Source organism: Patella vulgata, chromosome 8, assembly GCF_932274485.2.
Source record: "Patella vulgata chromosome 8, xgPatVulg1.2, whole genome shotgun sequence".
Lineage (NCBI taxonomy): Eukaryota > Metazoa > Mollusca > Gastropoda > Patellidae > Patella > Patella vulgata.
The window spans coordinates 19,936,612-19,956,748 of NC_065886.2; the positions used below are offsets into that span (position 1 = coordinate 19,936,612).

Consider the following 20,137-nt stretch of genomic DNA (forward strand, 5'->3'; position numbering starts at 1 on the left):
TAAAAAACAAATACACGTGTACATAACCAAATACGGAGTTATAGAATTGTTGCTGGCCATTCCTTACCACCATCATCAGTATCTCCAATTATCATTATTTTCACTTCACGTCTTTCATCTCAAATATGTAACAGGGGCAAAAGTTTATCGAGTAAAGAAATGGTGGCTCCTCGCTGTTACGGAATATCTGGTGAGATCAACTCAGCTCTTCTAAGAAAATTAACCTTCCACACTTTTATGTGGGCGTATAGTCTCGGCCCTGTCCGTCCGTCCACAATTTGTTTGTGGACGTTCTCACAATTTTTATCATATTTTGATGAAACTTAAAACATGTGTTTATATCCTAAAGATCTCGGTTCCTTTTGAACGGTAACTTCCTGGATTATGGCTCCTGATATTAGCTTTTTGATCCTCTAGAGGTCACAATTTTTATCCGATTATAAAAATCGTTTACGCATATCATCGTTGCACCCTGTTGATGATTGAATTCGAATTTCATAAATATCGGACGGTAACTGACCGTCAAAATGGCCGCTCCTTGAACGTAAATTATGTAAAAGTATAGAGGCCACAATTTTATTCCGATTTTGATGAAACTTAAAATATATGTTTATATCTCAAAGATCTCAGTTCCTTTGGATATTTGCACACATATCAGGCCATAGCTTCCTGGAATATGGCCCCTGATTGTACGTAAAAACACACTTTTAGCGCTCGAATCCTCTAAAGGACACAATTGTTATCAGGTTTTAAAAACCGTTTAAATATATTACCGTTCCTACCATAATGAGTGTTTAGTTCGAATCTCGGGAAAATTGAAACGAAACTCCCCGACAAAATGGCCGCTCCTTGTACGCAGATTGTGTACAAGTATGTAATACGAAGGTTGTGGACCCTCTAGAGGTCACGATTTTGATGAAATTTAAAATATATCTTTATATCCCTAAGATCTCAATCCCTTTCGATATTCGTGCATTTCAGGCCTTAGCTTCTTAGATTATGGCCCCTGATTGTACGAAAAATCGCGGGTTATTTTTAGCTTGTTATCTACCCATCTCTTGCAAAATGTGGGCGTATCTTGCCTGGCAAAGGCTTGCTTGAATTGTTAGTATCAAAATATATGACATTCAGTGGCATTTAAATTAGTCCCATTTTCTAATTTTTAAAAAGGACATATTAACCAACAAAGGCCGTAATTTAGCAAACAAATTCATGAAAATATAACTATAATAATCTTCTGTAAGATATTATTAACGCCATTTATTACATTCCTTTATAGATTCGTTAAAGCGGTAATATATATTATCAAATGTAAGCCGATTTAACAACTATTTTTACAGTCAATAATCCCATATGTAGTACTGTATTGCGCTACCGTATATAATAATGAAGGAACATAGCGTTAGAAATGGGAAGGTGTGGGCCCTGGATGTGGGTGGGTGTTCTGTTCACAAACAACATAATGACAGAGACTATTTTCTCACTGTGGAATTAAAATAATAAGGTATTTAAAAGACAGACATTCTTTTTGTTTTGAATCAACATAAAGGGTTACTAAAGTGTCCTAAGCAATTTGACTGGCGTTTTGGCCACCATCACTATTTGATTATTACGTTTATCGTCGATTAGATGCGTTCACACTTGAATAAGAATGTGCATGCATTACTTGTCATATTGTTGGTAACATCACCCAAAAAGGAAATGAACTGGGGCTTAACGTCGTACTTTTCTGCATCGACTAGACTAATGAAGACTGGTCTAATGAAAACGACAAAAGGAAGTGAAATAGGTTTAACTTCCTATTATTCTGCACGATATAACCCCCCAAAAATGTTCACACAAATGTTAAATGGCGAGTTATTCGCCTTTGAAATAAAATTAGGTTATTTTTCTTTTAATTATTTTATACCCAACATAAAAAAAAGCATGGCGATAGCAAACGTGGTCTGAATTATATGAGCATCATTTCATGAACAGACTGATATACAATTACATCGAATATTCAGAATATTTTAAAGTGTAGAAGTGTGACGTCAAACACAATACCTCTCCCATCGAATATTTTTACTGTTTTTATCAGTAGAAGAATCAGAAACAAATAGTCGGACTGGCCTTCACAGCGGTTCGACCAGATTCTTACATTTGTCATATTTTAACTTGAACCACAAAATTAATATTGACAAACTATTGATTAATAAATGGTGTTTTTGATACATGTACTGCAGGGCGTGATATTGCTTGACTGAGTAGGCTAACTATAAAACATTATTGACGTATAAAATGGAACTAAAACAATTGACATAGCCCATTTTATTTGGATCGACCTACTGAAATCAAAATGTATGGCGAAAACCAAATATTTACTCTGTTCTTGGAATGATAAGATAAAGTCTCTGTCTGTTAGGTAGAGGTCGCTTCTTGATGGATGTCTTATCGATGACTTATCTTCTTGACGTCACTATTTACGTCACAATTGCATGGCGGAAGACATCTGTGTGCGTTTGCGTTCATTCTACTAAAGCCATAATTCGATTTTATGATTGTTCTACCGTCTTCTTGTTCGGTTTGAGCAAATTAAACATTTTAAGCAGGCATTCGTGGGTAAATTCCGACATCGGAATTAGTGGACATTTTTGTTTAGTTGTATTTTCAACATGTTTTATGTCATAAAGGTTGGTATACCTATGGCAGATATTTTAAAGATACGTTATGGGAGATAAGATAAAGAGATGGCAGTTCTCGCTATAATAGTTAAAAACTAGATAATGTAAAGGTAATTCGCTGAAAATTTCAGTCAAATTGATCCACTATGAGCCGAGAAAGAAGCCGGTAAAATTTTTGCATAGTCTCGGTTATCATTACTAAAATCATTAATATAAACAGCATAGTCTCGATTATCCACTTTTTCTGATTTAATTATCTTTGGCCGTTAGCGGCATATAGGAATCTAATCCAGCCTACATCGAAGGCTAGCCTTGACATCGAGAGTTTATTATGGTCTGGATAAGTTAATTAATGTCTAATTGTAATAAGCAGATTTTGCTCTTGCATAATGCATGTTTAAAGTAATCTAAAATAATTAACCTACTAAGATGTTGATAGTGCAGCCACATAGTCTACGAGTCGTCTTCGATACGGACTTAAGTGGTTAAAGAAAGAAGAGTCTATGGGGCTGACATGGAAAGTGTGCTTAATCGTGCGGATGGAACTGAAAACCGAGGCCCAGTCGTGTACACATGTGCGTGCACGGAAGTAACCGATGACAGTTGTTATTCAACGAAGAGTGGGCGAAAGCATGTGCACCATTTAGCATAGAAATAAATAACTGTATGTTAGTCCAAAAAGCGACCGAAGTATTATGTTCAATCCCATTTCATACCTTGATTGAAAACCGGTAGTATATACCGCAACGATAGATGTTGCCTAGTACTAGTCGTTCGGGTCGGACGGCAAACCGAGGTCCATCCGTTTAAACACTGGGATGCACGTAAAATAACCCATGACAGTTAGAATTCGATGAATATAAGGTGGAAACGTCGCCGTATTTATCCCCAACCCCTCTTCGTTTACCATTGCACACTTGACAGTAGTGAAAAAATTAACCAAAATGATGATGATCTCGCCACGCCCATGCCGCTATCAGCAAGGACTGGTTGATCTTTTAAGCCGTAGCGAGGTCGTAGTGTATGTGCAGCGACGAATAAACCACTTTGCACGCTTAGGCCCGGGGGCCAGGGGTCCACCAAACAAAAAAAAATTTGTTGCGCAAAAAGTGATGTGAGCATGGTCGGATTGAGGACTCCCATCTGCTAGTGGCAGTATCTGCTAGTGGCAGTCCCCCCTTATTTATCACTGACCGATTTCAAATTAGGTTTGATGTAGTTAATTCATAGGTTGGGGGTCCCCACATGCTCAAGTCCCCAGGGCCCCGCAAAAGGTTAATCCGCGCTGTGTATGTGTGAAGGGCGTATTGCAGCTGTCATGGGGTTCTTTATTTACGCTATTATTATACCTCATTTATGTCCTTCCTGCTTCTCTGGGAGGGGTTTGGAGGGGAATTAACACGTTTGCTTTAGATCATAAGGTCTGTCATTATGTCAAGTGGCGCGGTTTCGATCCCACAATCATACGTGACAGGTAGTGGGGTCGCCTGTCCAACCTCGTGGGTTTTCTCCGGGTCCCTCTGTTTCCCCCCACGGCGAAAGACTCCCACGCGTGAGCAAATTTTTAAAATGAAGTTGAACCATGTTAATCCCGAAATGTCCCGATATGAACTAGTTTCTCTCTCTAAAAAGACTGAATTTCTCCTTTAAGTTTCTTGCAAATTGCTGTGTTTATATGTTACTCAGAGACAGCCAGGCGGCATTTCAATACAGCTGGAAGTAGGCCATATACATGTACAAATTGTAGCACACAGATAGTCATGTAGATTGAAAGTCTGAATAAATATGCAGTCGATAATAAATGTCAAACATACATAAGCATTATGCGCATTTATTTAACGATGACTGTAACACGGAGAAATCCATGTTGTTATTTAAGACTGTATACACTGATAGTAAAACTGGGTGGAATAAATTAAACTGTATGAATTATCAAACTTTAAAGCTGGTTAGATCTATTTTAGTATTTGATAAGACCAACGTCAAGTTTTGATCAAAGGTCACAGGATGTGAACCTAGCCATAATGCTTACCCCAACCCTAACCTACAATCTCGCCAACAATCACGTGCCCTAACCTTATTTACATCTCAGAGACCTTGACGAAAATTGAGCTGGCCTTAACAAATAGATTTAGCCCTTTAAAGATAGCAGACGATATACATGTTTAATATTTCAGGATAAACAAGTATTGATGGAGTTTATCTTGAAATGTGTACACGTTTTATAGTCTTAAGTGTTTATGTTGAAGCACACGTAATAACTTTAGTGCCGTCTGTTGTGATCACATGTAGAGACTGACAGTTAATTAAGTAATCTTAATGGGATTGAGACAAGTAATGGTTGAACAGACAATTAATCGTGGTGTGGGCGGTCAAGTAATCTTCATGGGATGAGAAAGTAATCGTCGTATAGACAGGTACTCGTAGTGTGGGCGGTTAAGTAATCTTCACGGATGTTGGGTCGGTGGTTATGTAATCTTCACGGATTGATACAACTAATCGTTGTAGAGACAGTAAATCGCTATGTGGCTGGTCAAGTAATCTTAACGGGTTGGTGCAAGTAATCGTTGTGTCGCTTATTTCGTATTCTACATAATTATGTACAAAGATAAGTATCTTAAGTAATCACAGTGCCACTAATCTAGAGACCAGTAATCGTACCGCATTCTGTTAAGTAATCGTACTACCTAACTTCAGAGTAATATAATGCGGTAGACTACACGTGCAATCAAATGGGGTTTTTTATAAACAATATTTTTACTCAGATTTGTATCTGAATAGGGATTGGGGAAGAGGCGCAGACAGGGTAAGCCCACTCTTCCGGACTCATGTTACCCCTGTTCGTCCTGTATTTTGTACACGGTGAACATTACATTGGCTGATTACACTATTTAGCCTATTCCGTTTTTTGGTGTTTTTGTCTTTTTGTCTATTGGTTTTGAATGTCCGTACTTGGTTTTATTTTATTTATATTAAACCCCTATCCCTGTCAAATATAGACACATGTATTTTCATTTTATAAATAAACAATGTACAAAATATTATTACAGCGAGTGTGTTATAGTTGTCCGTGTAACCTTCTGGGGAGTTCGAAAAACGAGCGGACAGTTTTAAAAATATTAATTGGGTTTTCTGTGTCGTCATTTCCGTGAAGTAAAATATCAGTGTTTCGATGGGTAGACGGCAGATTATTATGGTATTATTTCGGGCATCTGAATATAAGGAGCAGTGAAACAGCAAGTGTACAGTATCTTCAAATTGATGACCACATTTTACAGGATGGATTGTCAGAAATATGACGTAAAAATGTATGTCCATTCAGATTGCTGCAAGAGAGACGCAGTTATCAAGTTTTCTTGAAAGTGTAACCTGGTAATAGTAATAATGCCCCAAATATGTATAGAAAACCATTAAAGTGTATGTGATAGTTAATTGTAAAGATGAAGCATTATGATATGTTACAAAGCTAATGTATTGCATGCATAATTTTATATATATTTGATATTTAGCATATCTAAGGTACCTGTGCCGAAAATCACGTGCATACATAACCAGTCCACCCTCCCCGGACGAACGACGTGCGCCCAAAAAAAGTGTCAGTACAAAAATATATAAATTTATCAGATGAGAAGTGGTATCAGGTGTTCGTGAAGTAGTGAACAGTAAATGCAGTGTGCACATTTATAGTTAAATAGAAGATAATTTGAACCCAGATTACAAAAGCCAGATCCAGTTTACCATAGTCCGCATACTTTAAAACCATATTTCTTTTATTTATTTAGTTTTATATGCTTGATAACGACTTGTGAAATCTTGTTTTAATTGATTGTATCTAATAAATGGCATTCAAAAAATAAAAACATTATTTGTAGTACATAATGAAATAGAGTTACTAACTAACCAAGCCTCAAGCTAGACAAATTGTTTGCGAAACCTATTTTGTATGAATAATGTCTATTTGAATGATGTCTAAAAATTTCAGACTGAAACGATGTCTAGGGAGCGAGTCCACCCCGGTCTAATTTTTACCAACATTAAAAAATTCCAAGACTATCTGAGGACAGATCTTTGACCTAACAATGACATAAAAAACACGTTGTGTGTTCCTTTTTCTAAGAAATAGCTTAATGTTATAAATAGAGGGATAGTATCTTCCATGACCAGTTTAATGACTGAATCATTTCCAAGAGATCTCTTTAATTAGCAAACCTTATTTTCTTGTACACAATAGATAATAATGGGCTCAAATGAGTTGTCTGTACATTATTTAATAAACTGCATTAGATTCTGGATTAAACTCATTTTAATGTCCGATACTAGCTCATATGCTTAAGCGACCTGACAGGATTGGTAGAAAAACATAGTGTACAACAATAAAATTCTTACTGTGTTCGTTAGGCTTTGGTTATATTTGGTCAGCCCAAAGCATCGGTAATAGAAATAATCTTTTCAATCTATTGAAAACACGTCTTACTGATATAGAAATTCAAAATTGGTCGGCAAAGCTAAACGATAGTAGCAGTTTAATTGAATATAAATGTTTCAAACTAAATCTTTGTCTAAGAATATTTAACATTAGAGATGAATTTAAACGTTAAAAGAAATATTACAAAGTTGGGGTTGAATTTTTTACCATTAGCTATGAATTTGTTTAATAGGAAGATGAAAGATAATCCTTTTTGTCCCTTATGTAAGATAAGCCATGAAGATAATATTCATTTTTTATGTGTTTGTAACAAATTGAGTCATATTAGATGTAAAAAAAAATGTTAATAATGTGAACAATAATAGATATATGTTCCATGAGTTATGTACAACTAAAAATAAATCTCTTTAAATTTCCATTTCACTTTTTATTAATGTCGCTTATATATCAGACTACATTTAGAATTCTCCTTATGTATATATATTTATATCTCTACTATTTTCGTATTTCTTAAATCACTGCTGTACATAATACTTTTTGTAACTATGGATCCTAGACCTACTTACTGAAAAAAACTATTTCTTTCTTTATTTATTTATTTATTATTAATGAGCTAAACACTGTAGCACCCCCGTGTCTAAACAAGCCATACAACAGAACTAGGGTTTTCTTCCGGGAATCCGGGACCACTTTTTACTGTTCGGGAACCCGACATTTCAATTTCACCTAATGTAGTTTCTCTTTGTCCCTTGCCTTTCGAAGAAAGCAGGGCACTATTAAAATGGGTCTATCCGTCCGTCTATATGAGAAAGAAGATGAGCATTTTCTGCATTTTTGAAAATCTCAAGCAGAATCGTGTCTGTAACCTATATTATTACACAATTAGTCCGAAGTGTTTGACTATGTTCTAGCTGTTTTGTGTTGTTATTGTGGTGCGGACAAAATGTCTCTAATAGAACACGACATTGTGTATGTTCGTCCGTCCATTTCATTTAATTCCATTCTGAAAGATGAAGACACTCGTGCCATCATCTCGGCATTGTAAATCTCCGATTTCGCGGCCTTCAACGAATCCGATGTAGTTGTTATTAGTTAAATGTTAATGATTTTGAAAGGTTCCAAAAATAGGTATTGATTATATATATATATTATAATTGGGAAAAATGTGATTTTAACAATACATGTATATGGCGTCTGATGGGTCACTTCTAGTTATGGAAAAGCTATATATAGAAATCATAACGAATCAAATCCTCAATTATAATCTGTCTTATTTGAAACCGTTATACCATATATATGTGACACTATCCAGTGTCTGGATGGGACTTTCACATACTGTGACACTACGATTAATTAGGAACTAACTATGACCTTCACGTTGTGTATAAAACTTCAAGGATCAACTGAATCTGGACCACTTTGTTGGTTTAACTATGTTTTTATATCTTTACAACATCCACAATACAACGGTTATATACAGGAAACTACATACACAGCTATGACATTGAACATAAGCTAAATATAAGTTCCCTATCCCCTAGCTTGTGTACTGCGGCGGTACGCTCTTCTTTCCAAGTCTACATGGTGATTTCCGTCGGTCCCTAAGCCGAGGAGATTACAGATATTTCCCTCTAGGAACACTGCATGGTGTCTCTATTTCTAAGAACCCCGCATGATGTCAATTCCCAACCGTCCCTCTAAGGCCGCTCTATGGTTTCTGAATGATATCTGTTTCCCAGGCTCTCAGCCAAGGAGGCTGTGAGAACGACCTTCTGGGAATACTAAATGATGTCTCTCCACGAACTCCAAATGATGCCTGAATGATGTCTTCACTAGGAACACTGAATGATGTCTTCTCCCTAGCCTCTAAGTCGAGGAGGCTCTGGTCGTAACGTCCTTCTGAGAATACTAAATGATGTCTAAAGAAATTTAAATCCCGTTCGTTCTTATAAAGCTCGTGGGTATGACGTTCCCATAGGAAGTCTGAACACTGAATGTCTGAACAGTATATTTAGTATTATATATATTATAATTGGGAATAATGTGATTTTAAAAAAGATGTGGTTTCCGCTTTCTTGGTGCCATATATCTCTGCATATTTTCTACGTTGAACTTCTCCATTATTCCCAATGACCCGTCAGAGATGAATCGTCGTGTGTGGAAACCAATCAAATACGAGAAAAAGACATCTTAATCGATAAGGTTGTATACAAAGATGACACGGGATGTATGCACTTGAAGCTTTCAAATTAGATTCTTTCATTGAAAGATTCAATTTTGTGAGGCTTAACTACTGCGGACAGCCAAACATATTTCCTCTATTTCATAAATCAGCTAACCCATCCAGAAAGTCCTCAATAATAAAATAGATATTCTCTGCAAATGATATGATAGACCTTATCATCCACACTTTATCGGTTTAGGAATTGATTGAAATAAAATAAGGTGTGGCGGGGGTATTAAAGTCTAGAACCCAGATCAAAGTTTGCGCCCATTCACATCCGCGCTCGAGTGGGTCATTTTTGATACACAGGATCATAATTTAATGGTCGGCTACAATATCTTGGGAGCTCACGACAGGTCAGGGATCGTTCATTGGGTCACGAGGAAGACCGCTGCCGATATTCACCGCTTCTAATTTTCACGTCTTGAGAATGAATTGAGTTTTCATAAAACTTCGTGTGGCTGTTGATTTGGGACATTATGAGACCTTTGCGTCAAACTAAATCGAAAGCTTTTGAGAAATCGACAAAGCACAAAAGTAGAGGTGTCTTTAGTTTCTTGTATTTGTTAATTAAAATCTTAAGCCTGGCTGACACTTGCACGACTTTTGGCCACGATTTTGTCATGACAAGTCGTGCCATTTTGGGGCACGAACTGGGAGGCTCCCACACTGTTCACGACTAGTTCACGCATAGTTCACGACGAGTTCACGAATGCATGCCCATCAGTGTCCACATTGACACGAACTGGTACGACGAGTTCACGCATAGTTTGCGCATTGTTTACGCACTTCCCGCATTGGCACAACGAGTTTGCGCAATTCGGACGGTGTCGTGCCGACTTGGGCACGCCATATAAAAAGGGGGCCTCCCCAACCCCTGGTCATTTTTGGATTGGCTGTGGAAGAGACAACATGCTGAATGTCAGAGACACAATCATTGCAGGGAAGAGAAGATGCCTATACCTGGCAGCTGCTCTAGCCATTGTTCAAGAGCAGCAGAAAAGGCTGGAAGAGGCAGAAGAGCAAGAAAGACACAAAGGAAAGTGTGGGTCAGGGAATGGTTGACCAGAAGGCAAGAGTTTGGACAGTATGACAGTTTACTGACTGAACTCCACAAGGAAGATCGAAGGGACTACAAAAATTACCTCAGAATCACACCTGACCTGTTCCAAGAGATGATTGAGAAGTTAACCCCTCGCCTCCAGAAGCAGTCCACCTTCATGAGGGAACCGCTTCAAGTTGGACTCAAGCTAGCTGTCACCCTTCGCTTCCTAGCCACTGGGAATTCCTATCCAAGTCTGCAGTACAGCGTCAGGGTTGAAGCAAGTACCATCTGCAAGTTCATACCCGAGGTGTGTAAAGCCATCATCGCGGTCTACAAGCACGAAGTGCTGCGCTGCCCCAAAACTGAAGAGGAGTGGAAGGAAGTTACTGCCAGGTTCAGCTCCAGATTGAACTACCACCACTGTCGGGGGGCTGTGGACGGCAAGCACATCGCCATGAAGAAGCCACCCAATGCTGGCTCGTACTACTACAACTACGTGAACTAGTCGTGAACAGTGCGGGAGCCTCCCAGTTCGTGCCCCAAAATGGCACGACTTGCCACGACAAAATCGTGGCCAAAAGTCGAGCAAGTGTGAGCCTGGCTTTAAATGCGACCCTGTTACCGCACTTGCGTGAACCATGCGTGAACATTGTGAAAACTCGACGCGAACACTGCCGAGGTGCGCATCAATGCGTGTCAGTGCATATCATGGGAATCCACTACATGCGGCAGACATGAACAATGTGCGAACAATACCTAACCTATGCGTAAACAAGCAGTGTCATTGCGTCCCGATGCTTACTAATGCGGTCCATGTTTGGTCGCGCATTTCATAGACAGTGCGAACAGGGCACAAATACGGCTACCACCAAAATGGCACGCTTTGCTAAGACGCATTGCGCGGCATTGCGGTGACAAAAATCGTGCAAGTGTCAGGGTGGCATAACGGTGACAACTTCATGGTTAAATCAATAACTGTTTAATACTACAAGTAGAAACAGTCAATATCACCACATGGAGAATCAGATTTTATTATCAATATCCAACATAGGCTTACACACAAATACCCTTCTACATCATGTCTTTTTGTAAACAAGCACAAGGATATTATATAATAGAAACCAGGCACCGGGAATGACGTCATCTCTGCCATCCTGGAATTGAATTGTGAGCTCATATAAAAACCCGAAGTCCCTCAAACGATGCGCAAAAAACAATGTTCAAAGAATATGGCAAGTTTCATGTCGATCGTACTAGATCGTACGAGGTTTTTGAATAGCGCCACATCAAGAACAAGGAGAAGAAGATTACTGAAGTGTATGCAAAGAGTTCACTTTTCTTCCTGGTTTAAAAAGCAGATTATGGCTGATATACTGCTAGTCTGAGATTCAATAAAGTCCCGGGAAGCTAAGCGAATTCTCGATAAAATTGGGGAGTTCATGCAAAGGTTATTTCTGGAATTGAAATAGACGTACATCAGAAATTGTTAGCCAAAATGAACTTTCCAAATATATGAGTTTGTTTTTAATTTTTCACTAGTGAAAGTCATTTTGGGTCTTAAGAATAATTATAATCTTGAAACAAGCATCAATAACTCGATTTTAGATCTAATGTGAATAGGAAAAATGACGAGTACTTTCACAATCAATAGATGAAATGCCAATCTTCAACTTAACTGATTGCATTTTTTAAAATTTCTCTTCCAGAAAGCTAACTATAACTTTTGCAATAATTGCAGCTTTGAAACCACAAATATCAAAAGATATTAGATAAAACCATCAGTAACGTTCATTCCAAATTTCAGAAAGAAATCCACCCTGTCAAAAGCTTCTTATTTTTTAAATATCTAAAATGATTGTTAACCACTATTGTCACTTGGCTATTGGGGTGTCTGTATGGCTTACAGGATGTGTGCCTTGCATAATGGGGGTCCTGGGTTCGATTCCAAAAGAGGTATCTCATTAAAAAAAAATTTTTTTTAAATTTTCCAAACCATTTAATGAAAGTATATTGAATGTGAGGCGAGGTTTTTTTTGTGTGTGTATGTTTTTTTGTTGTTTTTTTTTTTTTGGGGGGGGGGGGGTATTATTTTTAAAATTGTATAGGGTGCCATTGATCACTTATGGTAACATTTCACATACTATATGATTATTTTTTAGATGTGTTGGCCGTCTGATATGATTAATACAAGAAATAATCATTATTCGTTCCTAATTAAAGCACTAATAATTTCTAAAACGTAGTTCCTGGCCATTCATCTTCTAATGTCAGATCGATTCTCTCCATATGGATCATACTAATTTAATAACAGAGTCTAACTGTCCTAGTACTTAAAAAATAGGTCTAAAGTATGATTTGACCGTGTGACCTAGAAATGTACCATATTACATTAATAGCTCATCAATATAGGTACATTGAGAAAGCTAGAAGACAATCGTACAATGTAAATCGGTAGTCGTAAATTCGCCTTATTACCATTTGGATGGAAAAACTGAGGCAATAGGCTTGTATATAAGAATATCATATTTTCTATTTCTGGCCTACAAACATATTCGTGAAATAATTTTGTCTTTCTGACTGTCGAGTTTTAAAAATAAATATAGATAGATAAGGGTGCCCTTCCGATAACGATGTGCTTTTATAGATTCTAGTGCATTATTTATTGAAATGTGTAGAATATAGCGTGATGTGGGTTAAGTGAGGCAGAACCTAAGAATATTGGTTGTGATATTGGGAATGATTAGGTTGAGTTTATCCCAGACAGTTATATATTCATGTATATAAATATATATGCTTGTATATTATGGTGGAGGGTAGACACATATGAGGGTTGGTAATTAATTAATATACATATTACACACAAACGAAGGAGTGGGGGTGTAAATGAGACAGACACAATTGGCCAATAACTAATACAAACATAAAAGGGAACAAAGAACATAATTATACAAACATGGTTATATTGTACAGTTTTTACTGGATTACTGATGTGACAGCAGATAGGGTGATAGGGCCTATTTGAATAATACCAAAGCACGATCATACGTTTGTTTGATGATCATGTTCATACATAGAAATGGTTCCACTACCGATACCTTCCGTGTTGCTCCAGCCACAGTAGTGGACCATCCTAAGGCCTTCATTTGAGCAAGTTTTGTAGTCATTTGACTACAAAAGTGTTACTGGCCTATAACTCCCGTAATTTCCAATTGCACTGACCCCAAACTGTACTGTACATAGCCTAACACATAATAAACCAATTCCCATTGAAATAAAGGCGAAACCTTACCGTATAATTATATGATTTGATTAAACCCAACTGCTATGCGAATTTTCTGTTCATTTTAAAATGGCCGCCGAACCAGAATAACGTGATTTCATGTCATTCGAAAATACAGAAAAACTGTTCGGTAAGATAAGATTAAGATTTCAGTGTTCCATTCTTCACTATTTGTAACATAATTACTTATTTCCATGCAAACTGTGATGATATGTGTTGAAAAGTTTGCAATTGAACCTAATTTTACTTGCTCAAAGCCTCGAATAGTGTACCAATTGTAGCTGTGAATAAGAATTATCACAGCTACAAATATTGCAGCTAGTTATATGATCGTCCGATTTGTTTTCCCTGCAAACTCAACCGTGTAGCTGCATGTTTCATCTATGGAAACCTATAACTATATCATTCGTAATTTCTACTTTTCGCTCTTTCAGGAAGCCAAAAAAAAAGCCGAAAAGTAGAACTTACGACAAAGTGTAAGGCGATAGCACGCACACCAAGCAAACATCGTCTCGAAAATAGGAAATTAATAAATAAACATATTAGCGTTCCTCGTTTTGTAGTGCCATTAATATTAGACTCTAACGCGTATTCAAATGTGAACTGGAATGTAGAGACTATAACAACTTCCGAGGCGAAACTCGAAACGTCGACAGCACAACAGCAAGCCAAAATGATATGTCGCTAATATTACGGTGTGTTAATTTCCTAATTTCTACTTTTCGAGTTGCATTTTCGCTTGGTATGCGTGTTGACGAGTTCTTACTGACATAAAAAAAATACAAAAATATGTCTAAATCGAAAGTTGACATCACGCTACACAAGCCAAAACACCCCTTCCCCATACTAAACTTAGGCTGTCTGTCTATAGTTAGGTCCGCTTGAAAACAGACAATAAGCTAGTTGACCGACATTTTAAGTCCTAAATCGACGATTTTAATCGAAAGCACTAAGTATACTTCGAGAATTTTTTAGAAGTATTTATTCTGCTTCCATTTAATGGAATTGAATAGGTTTATTTAGTCTTTGTATGTATGCCAAATGTGAAAAGGAGTAGAATCGCATTACAAAACAATATACTAATTTTTTGGATATGGCGGCCATTCAGGACAGAGATTTATTCTCAAAGTATGAAGTAGTTGGGTCACTGTGTGCAGAATGATCCCTTCCCTTTTCTTCGCTATCTTCTCCGAACAATCATTGATATTATGACCAGTGCATCAGCAGCACTCAAGAGTTCATCATTGGCCTACATTTTGAAACAATGAGTGATGTCATTTTCGAGCCAGTTTGTTTTTATTTTACTTCATACTTCATCATACAAATGTCAAAGAACCGCGTGAACTGAAATCCGGAAGTCGCAAAGAAGCTGGATATTATCATAAGATGATGATATGACGAGGTTTAATGGACTGTGCAGCACTAACAAAAAAAAAACAAAAACAAAATAATACCAACAAAAACATCATTTTCAATAATAAGTATATCTAAGTATATTTTGTGTATAATATAATTCAAAATTTTTGAATGATAACCCCTCTTGCAATATAAGAAATCTTGCTACCGCTTCATAGACTTATTTCTCTTTCATTGTTATGTTTTGCGCGGTAAGGTATTAGTGTTTATTTATATACAGGATAGACCGTGCGGGTCCTATACAGTATTTATCATATTATCGACTAATATTACAAAAAATAATCCTAGCTTATATTCGACCTTTAAATTAGTTAATATAACCTACTGGAATTGAATTGACCGTACTTAAACTACTAACTATATTTGTTATTATTTTGGATTGATTGCTATTGTTGTCAGTAATTTCCATTATTGTTAAAAGCAAACCCACCGAGATAAATGTAACAGGATAAAAATGTTGTGATTGGATTAAACAGAACAAGGCATTTCTTTCATATGTTATGTCATATGCAGGTTAAATACTGGGGGATCAATTGAATTTTATTTGATAGGTGGTGGGTTTATTTTTGTTGTTGTTTTCTATGTATTGTTATAAAAGTAGAATATAAATGATATCTCATCTCAGAAATATCAGAATATGTCTTTCTAAAATAATAATACCGATGAACTTGTTTTCTTCCCCACTTATCCTACAAGATTCAAAGGAGCCAACCCACACATGTTTTAGTGATTAAAACTGTTTAATTCCGGGTAAAATTCCGTTTTGAAGAAACATAAACGTTTAGATTCCATGGGGAAGACGGGGGTGGGGGTCGGGGCACAAGTCCCCCAATTTCCACGCTGTTTTAAAAGTACCTATGTAACCATGTTTGTCTTGTAGAAGTTATAAGTTGTTATCACAATTAGCAAGTCATTCACCCGATTAAAGAGTTAAATGAGTTTCGTAAATGACAAAGTAAAAAGTTTATATCGTCACATTTTGGCGTCTGATTTACATAATTAAACCCACTTATACCTAATGTACCATGTGAAATCTGTCTTCACCTTTAACCTTGTCCCAAAGGGAGAGAGAGAGAAATGGGGTTTAACGTCCAGTCGACACAAACTAAGTCATTTCGGGACTAACATATGGTTTTTAATTTTATTTCAATAATTCGCTTGCGCGTTGGGGTCTTTAGCAGTGGGAGGAAACCGGAGGACCCGGAGAAAACCCACGAGATTGGACAGGCGACCCTACTCATTGTCACGTACAACCGGGGATTCGAAACCACGCCAGTTGACTCAATGACAGGCTTTATGATACAGCACGCACGTGCTAACCATTCGGCCATCCAACCCCCTTTGTCCCAAAGGCATACATAAAGGTTTTCTCACAGCCAAGAGAAAATATGTAAACGAAGAAATAGTTTAAGTAGCTCCCTTTAATCTATTACGCACAACCAGTCCGAATATGTGTTCTGGCTATTTGTTCAGTTGCAAATTTTTGTAATTTCTCAGCAATTTTTTTTGTTGTTGAGTTTTAGTCCAGCTTGCTTGGACTTAAAAAGTAACCCTTTTAGTTATTGTTTCCACGATGCCATTGAGAATACTTATAGATAAATAGACAAAATATGAAGGAAAACTATTGTTGAAAATTGATTCAAGTCTTTGTTATGTCTAAGAAGAGCCAATGGCCTCGGGGGGTTTGTTATATGGAATCTGTGTTAATATACGTCATTGACATGTAACAGCTATTGTTTATGGTTGAATCCATACATGTTTAATGTGTGTTTACAGTTAGATGGTTTGATGGTCATAAATATTCTACCTACCATTTTATATAATCTGCTATTATATGTAGATGAACTCGCGTATGTTGTTTTGTTTGGGGTGTTAGTGGTATAATGGCCACGGTACTGTAACACCTTCTGGAATATTATTGCATCTTGTCTGGAAATCTTTGTTATGATTATTTGCATAACTGTATTCTTACTCAGATTTCAACCGTTTGATGTGCCTGCATTCGTTATATTGTTTTGTTAGTCCAACTCAAGGAAGTGTTAATACATTCTATATATTCTGCAGTAGAGTAAAATTATGTCTGATGTGTTTGCTAAATTGGGATATTGTGCTTGTCAGTCGTGTGAATGGCCATTTTCCCCAGAGGTTCTCTGAAAAGTGTTTAAAGCAAGAGTATATTTTATTCTTTAAAAATATATGATGTCACTTCTCATTCATGGTTTTGTTTGGATTTGAAGATAAATATATTGATTTATTATTATATGGTATACAAAGTAGAACTTCGCTATGGTGGCCTGAAAAGCATACCCTATAGAATGTACGGCACCAACCACTATCCGATAGATTGCATTTATAAGTAGACTTGTTTCTGCTGAAAGGGTATTATTTTGGGTGTTTAGCCCTTTCGATTTGTATAGATGACACCATGATGGTAACCTTAATAAAATCGGTGCAATCTCATTTAAAATCAAACGCCTTTAACAAAGTTGAATTAACAATATCCGCAATAACCCTTACGCACCGTTTAATATGAAATTAAATTCACCATAGCGTGCAATAGAACACGGTAACCAATTTTCCCATATGATTGTCTATTAATATGTGTAATATTAATTGGAGGATTTGGATCGATAACCGCTTGATGAGAGAGTACAACAGTGGTTTAAGTCATTTTGTTTTCCAGACAAATGTCCATGTTCACTGTGTGAATCACGCTGGTTCCTGGTAACTAAATCCATTGCAAATTGTTATGTGCGATCTGCAATGAAAGGTTGTAAGAAGTAGATTATTCAGTCGGTTATGATAATATACCCGATCGTTATCAGTAGTGATCACTTCTGAGACCATCGATATAATGAACCCAAGTTAATTTGTGTACAGTTTCCACCGAGACGGTATTTAGTTTGTTCCAAGAATCTGGCAAATCAAGCTTCCGTTTTATCTGCTTATCTGACATCACTTGCTTCGCTAATACTAAGCCTATACATATTCAAGAGGCATTGCGCCAACTCGGGTCATATGAAGCTTGTGGACTATCGCACAGTGTCATTTATTAACGGACTTGTCGGGTAGATTGGTGAGAAAACGATCGAACAAACCACTGAATCGAGTTTGGCACCGCGTTTTGGAATTATTGCCTTATAGGCTATTACTGCATTTTGCTATAAATACAGCCTTTATTTTACTTGGGAGTTTGTACTGTGTATCGTATCTCATGGACTATGTTCGATAATGGAGAAAAAGGACTTGGGAGTAGTTTTGGTAAGTACAGCCGTTATATTTCTTGTAGCACGCTGGACCGAATTTGAAGGTCCCCTCACTATTTTATTTTACAAATAACCTCGTAATATATGTAGGATATAAGGTGGAGCATCATGTTATTGAACGATTGACAAGTTCACCAGTAGTAGTAGACCCGTTTCACCGTTGATTTGGACACATATGGTTGTCTATGAAGACAAATATATGTATTTTTATGTCCACATATGGACGGGAGTTTAGAATTATAGATAATGAACTTTAAAGTCCAGCTAGTAAATTATTATGTAGCATTGCATCATTATTAATAGCTTCATCTTCTTGTGTTACATGCCGAAACATAGTGGAAACATTTTTATTGATTTCTTCCACTGGTATTAACTGTAATGTATAATATGTCTTTACCATTACCCGCCTAAAATACTGTACGATTTTATTTCAATTCTAGACATATTCCATTAGGGAATACGGGTCGCCGGCAGAAATATAAATCTTTTGCAATTATCATAGTGAATGGTGTTTGATGTAAAGTGTGTTCTTGCCTTTAAATCACGGCGAAAACACAACAGCTAGCGGCACAGAGATTGCTTTATTGAACAGGCCGTCGGGAGAATATCATTCGACCAAATAAAGGATTATTGGTTTGTTTCCGGAATAATGGAATTCCAAGTCGGAATTATGTTTAAACTAATCGTCTGCCGAAAGACAAATCTCACGTCTGTCAGATTTGCACGAGTGGCAATTTATTGCCGCGAAAGACGAGGACGTCATCTAAATCGGATTACTGGAAAGGGGTGCATAAACGGGTTGTTGAGAACGTGCCAGCCTTCTAAATGTCTTATGTCGGATAGCCATCTTCAATTCTGGCTTTTGTAATAATTAGATTGAACTGGAAGCGTTTAAGCTAGCAGTGGGGACATAATCAAGAGAGGCATCTTTACAAGACGCAATCTTCCTTGTCCATGGCACCATGTATATGGCCATTTCCTTTCATCATCAATCAGAACCCTGGCCTAAATCTCTCTCGTCCTGGACTTAATTGAAAACTTTTTCTCGCCTCCTTAGCCTATGACGTTTATGTAGTGCGGAGTCACGATAGATGATTGAGTAAGTCGCTGGCGCAATATACAGGAGGTCGATCCAGTTGGTGGTCAAGAACGTTCCTCAGGATTTCCCTGCGAAGTTTCTTGACAAACGTGGTGTAATGGAAAAGAACCTTCGGCAATTCATATTCGAAGAATGCGCCTCTGAGCAGAAATTGGTGCAGAAATGTAGGAAGATTTTATATTCCAATATTAATGCAAGATGGGGGTGATTTGGTTAGGCTACAGAATCTACGCGTGTGATGGACAGGCAAATTGTGTAATCGATCTGATGTTTATGTTTACAATGCCATTAAAAGTATTTATTTACTCTGATTTGCAACTGACCTGGTACTACCATACGGAGATCCATCCCCATCCCACAAAAAATAATGTATCTAATCACTGCCCAAAAAACATACCCGTTATAACCAAATTATTCTAAATAGTAAAATAATTTACTAAAATGCGTGTGGAAATATCTTGCATCCAGTATTTCTTTCTCTGTGTAAGGGGTGCGGGGTGGAATAGCCGCGGAGAGGGGGTGGGTTGGGTGGTAGCACAATCATAATGGGGGGTGGGGGTGCGAACCTGTAAATCGGAACTGTTGTTCATGCCCTTTTAAGCACATCCTACCCTCGTTAACGACAAATGTCAGTGTTAAACTCTGAACAGTTAATGAAACATGAATATTTCAGTATGTTAGTCCCAACAATGTTAATGACGAAAAACTCGATAAACCT

The 20,137-nt window shown here is 37.2% G+C and overlaps 1 protein-coding gene across 3 annotated transcripts in view; it reads left to right on the forward strand.

Moving 5' to 3' along the window:
• Window positions 1-20,137, forward strand: part of LOC126830839 (cGMP-dependent 3',5'-cyclic phosphodiesterase) — a 157,536-nt gene that overhangs the window by 15,765 nt on the left and 121,634 nt on the right. The window contains exon 1 of one of the 3 annotated variants that reach the window (XM_050561275.2): window positions 17,826-18,315. The exons of the other annotated variants lie outside the window; for them this stretch is intronic. Within the exon in view, the coding sequence (XP_050417232.1) occupies window positions 18,286-18,315 (30 nt within the window). The 5' untranslated portion in view covers window positions 17,826-18,285. Of the gene's footprint in view, window positions 1-17,825; window positions 18,316-20,137 lie in introns of those variants that run through there. 3 annotated transcript variants of the gene reach the window in all.